The sequence below is a fragment of the Piliocolobus tephrosceles genome, chromosome 6 (assembly GCF_002776525.5).
Source record: "Piliocolobus tephrosceles isolate RC106 chromosome 6, ASM277652v3, whole genome shotgun sequence".
NCBI lineage: Eukaryota > Metazoa > Chordata > Mammalia > Primates > Cercopithecidae > Piliocolobus > Piliocolobus tephrosceles.
The window spans coordinates 29170352-29184836 of NC_045439.1; the positions used below are offsets into that span (position 1 = coordinate 29170352).

A 14485-nucleotide genomic window follows, 5' to 3' on the forward strand; every position below is an offset into this window, starting at 1 on the left:
ACGGTGGGTCACGCCTGTAATCCCAGCACTTTGGGAGGCTGAGGCAGGTGGATCACCTGAGGTCAGGAGTTTGAGACCACCCTGGCCAACATGGTAAAAACCCGTCTCTACTAAAAATACAAAAAATTAACCGGGCATGGTGACGTGTGCCTGTAATTACATCTACTCAGGAGGCTGAGGCAGGAGAATCGCTTGAACATGGAGGCAGAGGCAGCAGTGAGCCGAGATCACACCATTGCACTCCAGCCTGGACAACAGAGCAAAACTATGTCTCAAAAAAAAAAAAAAAAAGTGTTTAGTGCGTGTCCTTTCAGAAACGCACATACACACACACAATACATATACATAAGTATTTGTATGTATATATGTATAAATGTATTTCTCAAGGGATATACATCAAAATGTTAAACAGTTGGCTAGGTGCTGTGCTATAACCCCAGCACTTTGGGAGGGGAAGGTGGGAGGACCCCTTGAGCCCAAGAGGTGGAGACTAGCTTGGGTAACATAGAGAAACCTCGTGTCTTTTTTTTTTTTTTTTTTTTTTTTTGGGACGGAGTATTCCTGTGTCGCCCAGGCTGGAGTGCAGTGGTGCAATCTCAGCTCACTGCAACCTCTTTCTCCAGGGTTCAAGTGATTGTCCTGCCTCAGCCTCCCGAGTAGCTGGGATTACAGGTGCCTACCACCATGCCCAGCTGATTTTGGTATTTTCTAGTAGGACAGGATTTTGCTATGTTGGCCAGGCTGGTCTCGAACTCCTGACCTCAGGTGATCCACCCTCCTTGGTCTCCCAAAGTGCTGGGATTACAGGCATGAGCCACCGTGCCCAGCCAATCTTTTGTCTTTTTTTCTTTTTTTCTTTTTTTTTTGAGACGGAGTTTCGCTCTGTTGCCCAGGCTAGAGTGCAGTGGCGCCATCTCGGCTCACTGCAAGCTCCGCCTCCCGGGTTCACGCCATTCTCCTGCCTCAGCCTCCTGAGTAGCTGGGACTACAGGCGCCCGCCACCGCACCCGGCTAATTTTTTGTATTTTTAGTAGAGACGGGGTTTCACTGTGTTAGCCAGAATGGTCTTGATCTCCTGACCTCGTGATCCGCCCGTCTCGGCCTCCCAAAGTGCTGAGATTACAGGCGTGAGCCACCGTGCCCGACCCTCTTTTGTCTTTTTTTAAAAAAGTTAACAGTGGTAATCTTTGGTTAGTGGGGTTATGGTTAGTTTGTTGTTGTTTTGCTTATCTGTATTTCCTGATTTTTTTTTACAGTGAACAATGGATTATCTGTATATTAAAAATTTATTTTAAAGGAAATAAAGTCTAGAAGGTTACATGCAAAATGTTTTCTTATCTGTACTTACTTTTTTCTACAATGAACAAAGCATTATTAGTGTAATTTCAAAAAGTTAATTTGAAATAAGTAATAGGGTATGTAAAGTCCTGGTTTTAAGTTAAAAAGTCAATTATTTTCCAAAACTCTGTTTTAAAAATAGAGCACAGGAGAGAGTGGGCTTGGAAAAAGTTTATTTTTATAAGCCCTGGAGATCTTGACTGACTTATTTAGGCCAACAGTAAGTTTGCAGTTAAGAAATCTAGTGCCTGGTTAGGGTATTATGTCAAGAAATATTGTGTCCTTTTTAAGAGGTTATTGTCAGTATAGTCTGCGTGGATTGGAACACACCTGGAAAAGTTGTTCATTTTGGCTCCTTTCTTTAAATGGAACAAACTAAGTGGAGCAGCTATAGGGGGCCAGCATGGTCACAGGCTGTGTGGTATGAAGACGACCAGCCTGAGAAGGAACTTGTGGAAATGTGACAGCCAGCTGTCAATATGGGAAAGGATATTGTGGGGAGTAGTGGTCAAAGAATAGAATTTATTAGAAAGCACATTTCACTTCTGTCAACATAAGGGAGAACCTTCTCTTTGCATTTTCCCTCAGTTCATGGGCCTCTTTATAGAGTAGCAGAGACTGGGGAACAGTGTCTTAGACTCAGTTTCTTTGTTGGGAGAACAGTTGGGTGGCAGGAGCTCTAAGGTCTTTCTGCCTATGAGACTGAATTGACCAAAAGAAAAATAGATCTTGGATGGGCACAGTGGCTTACGCCTGTAATCTCAGCACTTTGGGAGGCTGAGGTGGGAGGATCACTTGAACCCAGGGATTCAAGACCAGCCTGCCTGGGCAACATAGTGAGACCCCCATCTCTACAAAAAATAAAAAAATTAGTCTGGCATGTTGGGATGTGCCTGTGGTCCTAGCTACTCAGGAGGCTGAGGTGAGAGGGTCGCTTGAACCCAGAGGTTGAGGTTGCTGAGAAGCTGAGAGTCATAATTGTATCACTGCACTCCAGCCTGGGTGATAGAGGGAGACCCTGTCTCAGAAAAAAAAAAAAAAAAGAAAGAAAGAAAAAAGAAAAGAAAAGAAAAATAGATCTCGCTCACATATAAAACATGAGACTAGATTAGGCTTGGATTAAAAATTTTGCCTGCCATTTTCACTTTGACTTTGCTACCAAACTCTGAAACTTTCAATGTTTGAAGTTTACTTAATTAAGTTGCATTTTGTGTTGAGAAGTAAACTTCAGTCTTCAGTGTCTTGCTGTCTTACACAGAGGGAGTTAAATGAGGGGCTGTCTGAATGCACTAAACCATATGCTCTCTGAGTATTCAAGGAAAGACTAAATGAATAACCCAGAAAACTAAGCAGCATCTGATGTTAAGAGCACAACTGCCTGGGTTTGAATCCTGTCTCTATGCCTTAAGTTCTTTACTGCAAAAATGGCTGTGATAATGCCAGCCAATCATAGGCTTGTTTTGAGCTTGAGAACATGGTCTTCATTATGCATTTCACCTATATATTCCTTGAGGGCACCTAGTTATTCAATAAATCATTGGTAAATGAGTGATTGAATAAATAAATGAAATTACAAAAGTCCTTTACCTGACCTTGGGTACACTGATATGAGCTTATTGAATATAGAAGTGACACTTTATACTTTGACTCTAAATTCAGTTTATCTTACATCCCACTCTACCCTCTATGTTCTGCCTAATTTAGCCATTTGCTTTCTGAGAAATATTGATTTCTTTTTATTAATTTTTTTTTTTAAATTGAGATGGAGTCTCGCTCTGTCGCTCAGGCTGGAGTGCAGTGGTATGATCTCAGCTCACTGCAACCTCCACCTCCCGGGTTCAAGTGATTTTCCTGCCTCAGCCTCTTGAGTAGCTGGGATTACAGGCACGTGCCACCATGCCTAGCTAATTTTTGTATTTTTAGTAGAGACATGGTTTCGCCATGTTGGCCAGGCTGGTCTCGAACTCCTGACCTCAAGTGATCCACCCGCCTTGGCCTCCCAAAGTGCTGGGATTACAAGTGTGAGCCACCGCACCTGGCCCTATTTTTTTAAAATTTATTTTGATTATTTATTATTTGTTTTGAAACGGAGTTTTGCTTTTGTTGCCCAGGCTAGAGTGCAATGGTGTGATCTCAGCTCACTGCAACCTCTGCCTCCCAGGTTCAAGTGATTCTTCTGCCTCAGTCTCCCAAGTAGCTGGGATTACAGGTGTGCACCATCATGCCTGGCTAATTTTGTATTTTTAGTAGAGATGGGGTTTCACTCTGTTGGTCAGGCTGGTCTCAAACTCCTGACTCACCTCAGCCTCCCAAAGTGCCGGGATTACAGGCTTGAACCACTGCACCTGGCCTTAATGTTTTTTAGAGACAGGGTCTTGCTCTGTTGCCCAGGCTAGTTTTGAACTCCTGGTCTCAAGTGATCCTCCTGCCTTGGCCTCCCAAAGTGTTGGGGTTATAGGTGTGAACCACTTCACCTGGCAGAAGTATGATTCTTAAATTAGGATTAACTTTTTGGAGACTTGTTTTAGAAATGACTTATTTTTAATGAATGAGTTATGACTGAGAATACTTGGATGTGATAACTTGAATAATTTATGTGTCGGGCCTCCTAGAGGATAAAGTTCATACCAGAATATTTTTGGGAAGAATTTGGTTGAAATTGCTAGATTTTTTTTTTAAAGGTACAAGATAATTATGATTGTGTTCCCTCTCAGATATTGAATTCTTTCTTTCTATGGTTTTCTAGAGAATGAAAATCTGGAAAACTACAAGGATACCTCTCTATTGGCTTCTGCCACTGATCCAGAACCCCATTCCTCACCCCACAGGTAACCACTTTGAATAGAATGCTTTCCGAGGTTTTATCTTCTGAGATGAGGAATTGGTGAAAGAAATAGGTAGTGACTTTAAGGGGGAAGGTAAGTTAAAGTACAGAATGTGGGCCAGGCACGGTGGCGCACGCCTGTCATCCCAGCACTTTGGGAGGCCGAGGCGGGTGGATCACGAGGTCAGAAGATGGAGACCATCACTGAACAACATAGTGAAACCCTGTCTCTACTAAAAATACAAAAAAAAAAAAAAAAATTTAGCAGGATATGGTGGCGGACACCTGTAGTCCCAGCTACTCGGGAGGCTGAGGCAGGAGAATGGCGTGAACCTGGGAGGCAGAGCTTGCAGTGAGCTGAGATCACACCATTGCACTCCAGCCTGGGTGACAGAGTGTGACTCTGTCTCAAAAAAAAAAAAAAAAAAAAAAATAGTGGATAGTTGGCCAGACACTGTGGCTCATGCCTGTAATCCCAGCACTTTGGGAGGCTGAGGCGGGCAGATCATGAGGTCAGGAGTTTGAGACCAGGCTGGACAACATGGTGAAACCCCGTCTCTACTAAAAATACAAAAATTAGCCAGGCATGGTGGCGCATGTCTGTAATCCCAGCTGCTCAGAAGGCTGAGGGAGAGGAATCGCTTGAACCCAGGAGGCAGAGGTTGCGGTGAGCCGAGATCACGTTATTGTACTCCAGCCTGGGTGACAGAGTGAGACTCTGTCTCAAAAACAAAAAAACAAACAAACAAAAAAACAAAAAATTGTGGATAGTTTTGTCATGAATCAACCCTGAAGTGTGTTTAGGGGCAATGTCAGGTCTATTTCAGGTTGTACATTTTTCCTTTACTCTCAGAGAATGAAACTATAACAAATAGTCTAGTGTAGTGTCCTCATTTATTTTCTCCTGAAGATCATGTTCAAATGTTAAAATATTTGAAGGAGATTCCAAGTGGACTTGCAAGAGAATGCATGTTTGGTTTTATAAAATGCATACACACATACATATGCCCTCACAAAAGCAGTTGGAATTTTTTTTTTTTTTTTTTTTTTGAGACGGAGTCTTGCTCTGTCGCCTGAGCTGGAGTGCAGTGGCCAGATCTCAGCTCACTGCAAGCTCCGCCTCCCGGGTTTACGCCATTCTCCTGCCTCAGCCTCCGGAGTAGCTGGGACTACAGGCGCCCGCCACCTCGCCCGGCTAGTTTTTTTTTTTTGTATTTTTAGTAGAGACGGGGTTTCACCGTGTTAGCCAGGATGGTCTCGATCTCCTGACCTCGTGATCCGCCCGTCTCGGCCTCCCAAAGTGCTGGGATTACAGGCTTGAGCCACCGTGCCCGGCCGGAATTTTTTTATTCTGTAATTTTCAGATTAAACCATTTTGATGGCCTTTAGGTTGTCTTTCTTAATTTCCTTCTCTGCCCATCCCATCCAACCACCATCGTTGGTACCAGAATGTATAACAGAGAGAGAAGAGGTGTACTGAGCCCTGGAAAGAGTAGAAACCATGAAGCACTAATAGAATAACTAATGAAAACCTGTATATTGGAGAACCCTGAGCTAGTGAGTATTGTAGTCCAACTAATCAGTTCATGGGACAGTGTTGCCCAGTAATCCTGTGGTCTCCACAGAAAATTGATGTCTGGAAGTGGTGGCAGATGTCAAGGTATTTCAAAAATCCGTTATTTCTTGAGTTCCATTTAGAAGCTCTTTCCTCTTGCACGTGAAATAATTTGTATGATTAGTAAGTATAATTATAGTTGGTTATAATAGCCATTTTTTTTTAAATGTTCCTCTGTAATAATGGTAATGAGGCCGGGTGCGCTGGCTCAAGCCTGTAATCCCAGCACTTTGGGAGGCTGAGGCGGGTGGATCACGAGGTCAGGAGATCGAGATCACGGTGAAACCCCGTCTCTACTAAAAATACAAAAAATTAGCCAGGCGCGGTGGCAGGCCCCTGTAGTCCCAGCTACTCGGGAGGCTGCCGCAGGAGAATGGCGTGAACCTGGGAGGCGGAGCTTTCAGTGAGCCGAGATGGTGCCACTGCACTCCAGCCTGGGCGACAGAGCGAGACTCCGTCTCAAAATAAATAAATAAATAAATAAATAAATAAAATAATAATGGTAATGAAATAGTTACTTTGTCAGACATTTCTATTCGCCAAATACTGTACTAGGTGTATTTATTATCTAATTTAATTCTCATAACAGCCCTCATGAAATAAATATACCTGCTTTTTTTTCTTTTAAGATGAAGCAAATGGGCCGGGCGCAGTGGCTCACGCCTGTAATCCCAGCACTTTGGGAGGCCGAGACGGACGGATGGCGAGGTCAGGAGATTGAGACCATCCTGGCTAACACGGTGAAACCCGGTCTCTACTAAAAAGTACAAAAAATTAGCTGGGTGCGGTGGCAGACGCCTGTAGTCCCAGCTACTCGGGAGGCTGAGGCAAGAGAATGGCGTGAACCCGGGAGGTGGAGCTTGCAGTGAGCCGAGATCGCGCCACTGCACTCCAGCCTGGGCGACAGAGCCAGACACCATCTCAAAAAAAAAAAAAAAAAAGATGAAGCCAATGAAGCAGTGAGTTCAATAATTTGCTCAAGTTTACATAGCTTTAGTTTTGTTCAGCTCCATAGCTTATTCTCATAACCAGCCAGAGAGTTTTCAGTTCTGTGCCTGGAGCTACTCAGCTAATATACATAATAATCCTATAGAAGATGTAGCCTCCTCAAGGCTTTGATTATTTGAGACCAGTCATGTTTTCATCAAATCTCCTGAGGAGAACTCCTTTCCATCTTGCCATCATCCCTTTTCTGTACCTGCTGATTTGAAGGACCTTTGGGTGATGGGTTTGGCACAGAGGTGTTTTTTTTTTTAAATTTGTGCAGCTTCATGGGGTCTGTGATACATTTTTTATGTGTATGTAATGCATGGTGATCAAGTCAGGGTGTTTACGGTGTCCATCACCAAAGTACACAAAACTGTTTTGTACTTCGGAGTGTCAATAAATTTTTTAAAATAAGAAACACAGAACATCCTTGGACACAAAGGGATTTAATTTTGTTGTTGTTGTTGTTGTTTTGAGACGGAGTCTCGCTCTGTCGCCCAGTCTGGAGTCCAGTGGCGCAATCTCGGCTCACTGCAAGCTCCGCCTCCCGGGTTCTCGCCATTCTCCTGCCTCAGGCTCCCGAGTAGCTGGGACTACAGGCGCCCACCACCGTGCCCGGCTAATTTTTTGTATTTTTAGTAGAGATGGGATTTCACCGTGTTAGCCAGGATGGTGTTGATCTCCTGATCTTGTGATTTGCCCGCCTCAGCCTCCCAAAATACTGGGATTACAGGCATGCCTTAATTTTTTTTTTTTTTTTTTTTTGAGATGGATTCTCACTCCATCGCTCAGGCTGGAGTGCAGTGACGTGATCTCAGCTCACTGCATCCTCCACCTCCCGAGTTCAAACGATTCTCCTGCCTCAGCCTCCCGAGTAGCAGGGATTACAGGCGCGTGCCACTACGCCCGGCTAATTTTTGTATTTTTTAGTAGAGACAGGGTTTCATCATATTGGATAGGCTGGTCTCTCGAACTCCTGACCTCGTGATCTGCCCGTCTTAGCCTCCCAAAGTGCTGGGATTACAGGCATGAGCCACCGCGCAGGGCCAGGGATTTAATTTTTAACTTTTGTTTCTAACATTTGCTGAGCAAAGATAAAAATCCACTGAGTGTGATGCCTGAGGCTCACTTCTTAATGCTTATGTGTCTATTGGAAATGGAAACGGCGCAACTTTCTATCTTTTCTAGTGAGGCTGGCTGGCCGGCCAGGCTCTCCCCTTCCATTGAGATGGCCTCCCTGCTCCAGGTCAGTACAAACCAGAAGCTTAAAGCAGAGGCTTTTCCTTTACGTGGCTTATCACCAGCATCAAGTGATTTGAAATTCATCTTTCCCCAAATACCCTTTTCTAATTCTCCAGAGCATAAAATGCTAATGTGAATATTAAATTTACATGGGTGGCACATATCCTGTTTAACATAATCTTATTATTTAATTAGTTCTTGAGACATAGTCTTGCTCTGTTGCCTAGGCTGGAGCACGATGAGCAGTCATAACTGCCTGCAGCCTCAAGCTCCTGGACCCATGCAACCCTCCCACTTCTGCCTTGTGAGTAGCTAGGACCACAGGCATGAGCCACCACAGTGAGCCATAAAATATGTTTTTTAAATAAGCAGAATCATGTTTTTTCAGAGTAGCATGCACAAAGACAAAGAGACTAAATTTTAGATGTCACACACAGTAAGTCAGGCTAATGATTCAGATAGCCTGTTGTAGTCTCACCTTTCCAATATTATAAATGATAGTCTGATCCAGAGTTTCTCTTTTATTCCCAAGCAAAAATTAACTTGTTCATTTTTTTATTCAGCATACATTTTGGGGCTAATACTTATTTATTCAACAGATGTTTGTTGGGAGCCTACCATGTACCTGATACCGTTCTAGGTACTAAAGATACCACAAATGAACAAAAGAGTCTGTCACTGCTCTCAGGGAACTTACATTCTAGTGGGGGAAGTGGACAGAAAACAATTACACATCATACTTCATAGACTCTTAAGTTGCCATCAACTGTAAGATGTACTTTCATGTACCACCAAGAAAGGAAGAAATGCTTAAGATGGATCGTCTAATAGACGCCCCCATATGGAGCTGGGATACCAAAAGCCTGGACCTTCAGTGAAAATATAAAGAAAAAAATCCCCCACACAGAAAAGGACAGCAAGGAAACTTGATTGTCTCCAACTTGACACTGTGTCATAGGAGGAAAAAATCTCCCCTGAGAATAGTAACCACAAGTTGGTATTAGCCAGTGTCTTGTCTAAATTCACTCTGCCAGGATGATCTAAACAAAACCCTAAACAGAGAACTTAATTTCAAGGCGTCTCAGATTGGTAGCATTCCTAAGTACTGGCAGAAGCAAATGCAAATCTCTTGCGGAAAGACTTGACGTCAGTCCAGGCCCATGGCACTTTTAAGATATCATTAATTTTTAAGACATCCTGTTTTTCAGTTGTGTTAAAATCTAAAAGCCAGTGTGCATCTTGCAATCAACAAAATATGCTTCACATCATGTCAGGCAGTAATAGGTGCAGTGAAGAAAAACGACAGTGACAAGGCCAGGAAGGGGTAGCTATTTTATATACAGACCTCTGAGAAACCTCTCAGCAGAAAACCTGCAGGAAGGAAGTCTTCAGTTAACTAAAGAAGAGTTAGACGGGCGGATCACGAGGTCAGGAGATCGAAACCATCCTGGCTAACACGGTGAAACCCCGTCTCTACTAAAAATACAAAAAACTAGCCGGGCGAGGTGGCGGCCGCCTGTAGTCCCAGCTACTCCGGAGGCTGAGGCAGGAGAATGGCGTAAACCTGGGAGGCGCAGCTTGCAGTGAGCTGAGATCCGGCCACCGCACTCCAGCCCGGGCGACAGAGCAAGACTCCGTCTCAAAAAAAAAAAAAAAAAAGAAGAAGAGTTAATGTCCTAGAAGAGTATTCTAGGCAGAGGTTACAGCAAATGCAAAAGCTCTCAAGTGGGAGAGTACTTGGGGTGTTTGAGGACTATCAAGGATTGAAGAGGCTGTTGTGGCTGGAAGGACCACGGTAGAATGAGGATTCTGGGAGGTGAGGTCAGAGTGCAAAGGGCCGGGCAAGGTGGCTCAGGCCTGTAATCCCAGCACTTTGGGAGGCCAAGGTGGGTGGATCACCTGAGGTCAGAAGTTTGAGACCAGCCTGGCCAACATGGTGAAACCCTGTGTCTATTAAAAATACAAAAAATTAGCCAGGTGTGGTGGTGCACACCTGTAGTCCCAGCTACTTGGGAGGCTGAGGCAAGAGAATTGCTTGAACCAGGGAGGCAGAGTTGCAGTGAGCCAAGATCCGAGATCACGCCACTATACCCCAGTGAGCGAGACTGTCTCAAAAAAAAAAAAAAAAAAAAAAATGATGTTAGAGTTCCAGGTGGCAGGCTTGGTTTCCGGTGCTGTGCATACAGAGGCAGTGAGAGCCAGTGCCTGCCACCAAGCTTACTTTCTAGTAGAGGAGGCAGATGATACAGTGTCAAGAAACAGAAATGGACTATAATTTCTGGGTTGAAGAGTGTTAAAATAGGTCCACAGCCTAGGCCAGTTTACAGCTCACACTGAATTACCCAAGTGAACGTATAAAGATCAACAGAATCCCACAGCTCTGATTCTTGGAGTGACCTCCTCTTGTCTGTCCTGAGGTAGGCTGGAGTAATTTTAGATATTCCGAAACAAGACTCTGTTTTATCTGAAGAGGTAACTTGTAAAATAGGAGTGATTTTTCTGTTTATGTTAAAAAAGGAAACAAACAAACTAATAAACTCTAAAATAAAGCCTCCTTCTGTTTCCCCCATGAGGTGTATACTACCATTTTCCAGACATTTACTCAGCCTCTTCAAGGAAAGGATGCCCTCAAGGAGGGATTCTCAGACTTTTATACTCTTACAAATGATTGAGGACCCAAAGAATTTTTGTTTGTGTGGGTTATACCTATCAATATTTACTATATTAGAAATTAAAACTGAAAAATTAGAATATGGTTATTTGTTCATTTAAAAATAATGAACTTATTACATGCTATATATAAAACATGTTTTTATTTAAAAACAACTAATTTTCAAAGCAGAGAATGTAGTAGAAAGAGACATTGTAAATCTCTTTCATGTTTGGCTTAATAAAAGACAGTTGGATTCTCAGCTCTGCTTCTGAGTTCATTCCATTGCAATATCACATGTCATATAGTCTCTGGAAAATTCCACTGCAGACTCTTGAGAAAATGAGAATAAAAAAGGGGAAATAACATTTTAGTGTTATTATGAAACAGTTTGAACTTCGCAGACTCCCCTGAAGGGTCCCCAGACCATACTTTGATAACTGTCATTAAAAAAAAATACATGTCACCGTTTATCGGCAACAGATTTCCAAAAGGCCTGGGTTATTGTGCTACAGACCTGGCACTAATTTTCTAGTTTTTGTGAAGCCAGGGGAAATGGAAGAGAGCATAAATCATTCTCTTGCATCTTTAAAATCAACTATTCACGGCCAAGCACGGTGGCTCAAGCCTGTAATTCCAACACTTTGGGAGGCCAAGGCGGGTGGATCACCTGAGGTCAAAAGTTCAAGACCAGCCTGACCAACAACATGGAGAAACACCGTCTCTACTAAAAATACAAAATTAGCTGGGTGTGGTGGCACATGCCTGTAATCCCAGCTACTCGGGAGGCTGAGGCAGGAGAATTGCTTGAACCCGGGAGGCGGAAGTTGTGGTGAGCCACGATCACACCGTTGCTCTCCAGCCTGCAAACAATCAACTATTCACATAGCTGTGTTTGAAGCCATTGGGATTGTTGATTAATGTGCTTTAAAAAGGAGAGAAAGTGATGACCCCTAGCACTGACGGGGACAGGGTATGAAATAGACTTGCTGAAAGACTGCCTCATGGATAACTGCAGAGAGAGTTGCCTCGATCATCAGTTTGTAGTTTGTTCTGGTGCATACAGAGGCAGTGAGACCCAGTGCCTGCCACCAGGCAGGCCTCCTTAGGCAGGCCTCCTTTTTGCTTCTAGCCAGTGGCTTTGTGTGTAGAACTGAACTGAGATTCTAACAATTCTTTGGTTAAAATTCTGTGGGTCCCAGAGTGAGGAATAACATTGGAACTCATAGAAGCTGAGGGCAGAATGGTGGTTAATAGGGGTTGGGGCCAGGGGGTCGGATGGGGAGATGTTGGTCAAGTGGTATAAAGTGTTAGAAGGAGGAACAAGTTCTGGAGACCTTTGTACAACATGGTGACAATAGTTAATAACAATGTAGGCCGGGCACGGTGGCTCAAGCCTGTAATCCCAGCACTTTGGGAGGCCGAGACGGGCGGATCACGAGGTCAGGAGATCGAGACCATCCTGGCTAACACGGTGAAACCCCGTTTCTACTAAAAAATCCAAAAAACTAGCCGGGCGAGGTGGCGGGCGCCTGTAGTCCCAGCTACTCGGGAGGCTGAGGCAGGAGAATGGCGTAAACCTGGGAGGCGGAGCTTGCAGTGAGCTGAGATCTGGCCACTGCGCTCCAGCCTGGGCGACAGAGCGAGACTCCGTCTCAACAAAAAAAAACAACATATACTTGAAAATTGCTAAGACAGTAGATTTTAAATGTTCTCGCCACAAAAAGGAGTATGTGAGGGGATGGATATGGTAATTAGCTCAATTTAATCATTTTACAATATATACATATATCAAAACAGCACATTTTGCATCATAAATATATACACTTTGTCAACTAAAATAAATAAATAAAAGAAACAACATTGACAAGAAAAAAACCAGACCAGCGGTCCATCTCAGATGACGGAGCTGTGTATTTTTCATGGTTCTCCTGGCTTTTGACCTGGCCTCAGTCTTTGTTTTCACACTGTCAACACTTTACTGTGGACCAATTCAGCCCTGGGCAGTGGTCGGCTAAAGTGACAGTAGAGCTAAATACCAGGAGCAGGTGGGGCTGGGGGTGTTTTGAATGTTGTTTTATTTCAAAGTTTCTCCAGGATGATTGCGTCTTTTCAAAGAGCCCTTGAATTGACATGCTCTCTTCCTCTGAGAGGCCACAGATGGTATCTCCAGTGAGTAAGGATACCACGGAAGATCTGCGGAAAGCAGCTGGTGCCTTGGAGGCTCAGGCTTTGGTGAAACAGGATTTGCTGCCTGCAGACCAGGCCCAGGTCCTCAATGAGGTAGGGGGCGGATTCTGGCTCTTTCTTATGAAGGGAGGCACCAGAATGTGGACACATAGTGGATGGGTTGGAATTAGATAGCACTGCGAGGGTGGTTCCTGGAATTCTCTCTTTGCCCTCTAATTTAGGGCATCTTGATTTTCATTATTATTTGGAGAATGATTATTTGTATCTTCCACAGGGCCCATCATTGTACTAGCACCCAGTAGGCACCTATTCAGAAAACGAAGTGTTAGAATGAATGTTCATGTTTTCTCTAAAATCCTCTTCATTGAGGAGCCCGAAGTCATTTTGGACTATTTTGCTCTTGCTTTTTTTGTGGTAGATCTATTCAGCATTTATGATAAAGATTCCATAGAAGCTTTTTTTCTTTTTTTTTTTGAGACAGGGTCTCCCTCTGTTGCCCAGGCTGGAGTGCAGTGGCACGATCTTGGCTCACTACAACCTCCGCCTCCCGGGTTCAAGCGTTTCTCCTACCTTAGCCTCCCGAGTAACTGGGATTACAGGCGCCTGCCAGCACGCCCGGATAATTTTTGTACTTTTAGTAGAGGCAGGGCTTCACCATGTTGGCCAGGCTAGTCTGGAACACCTGACCTCAGGTGAACCACCCGTCTCGGCCTCCCAGAGTGCTGTGATTACAGACGTGAGCCACTGCACCTGGCCTTGTTGTTGTTGTTGTTGTTTGAGACAGAGGTCTCATTCTGTCACCCGGCTTCAGTGCAGTGGTGCAGTCATGGCTTACTGTAGCCTCAAACTCCTGGGCTCAAGTGATCCTCCTGCTGCAGCCCTTCAGGTAGCTGTTTGGAAGTTATAGTGTAGCAGCACCCCTGCCGTGGAGGTAGGGGGTGGGGTTGTTTCTATCATTTATTAGCATATGTATTAGAATAATAGTTGGTATTAGTGTCAATGAAGGCAACACCAGGCGTGATAATTAGATTCGTATAATACTTCACAGTTTACAAGCATTTGTATCTGTAACACTTCTTTACTCCTGAGAACAACCTTGTGAGATAGGTGCCATTGTGTCTCCATTTAATAAATGAGGAAACTGGCTGGGCATGGTGGCTCATGCCTATAATCCCAGCACTTTGGGAGGCCTAGGTGGGCAGATCACCTGAGGTCAGGAGTTCGAGACCAGCCTGACCAACATGGAGATACCCTGTCTCTACTAAAAATACAAAATTAGCTGGGTGTGTTGGCAGGTGCCTGTAATCCCAGCTACTCAGGAGGCTGAGGCAGGAAAATTGCTTGAATGTGGGAGGCGGAGGTTGCGGTGAGCCGAGATTGCGCCATTGCACTCCAGCCTGGGCAATAAGAGCAAAACTCTGCCTCAAAAAAAAGGAAAGAAAGAAAGAAATGAGGCCGGGCGCGGTGGCTCATGCCTGTAATCCCAGCACTTTGGGAGCCCGAGGCGGGCAGATCACGAGGTCAGGAGATCGAGGCCATCCTGGCTAACACTGTGAAACCCCGTTTCTACTAAAAAATACAAAACAAAAGTAGCTGGGCGTAGTGGCGGGTGCCTGTAGTCCCAGCTACTCGGGAGGCT

At 44.3% G+C, this 14485-nt stretch overlaps 1 protein-coding gene across 4 annotated transcripts in view; it reads left to right on the plus strand.

Annotated features, from left to right (window-relative positions):
- Positions 1 to 14485, plus strand: part of TMED8 (transmembrane p24 trafficking protein family member 8) — a 44724-nt gene that overhangs the window by 23724 nt on the left and 6515 nt on the right. For 2 of the 4 annotated variants that reach the window (XM_023184891.3, XM_023184893.3), the window contains 2 exons: positions 4085 to 4166; positions 12810 to 12939. In XM_023184891.3, the coding sequence (XP_023040659.2) occupies positions 4085 to 4166; positions 12810 to 12939 (212 nt within the window). Of the gene's footprint in view, positions 1 to 4084; positions 4167 to 12807; positions 12940 to 14485 lie in introns of all 4 variants that reach the window. The other 2 variants (XM_031935751.1, XM_023184894.3) reach the window with 2 other exon arrangements.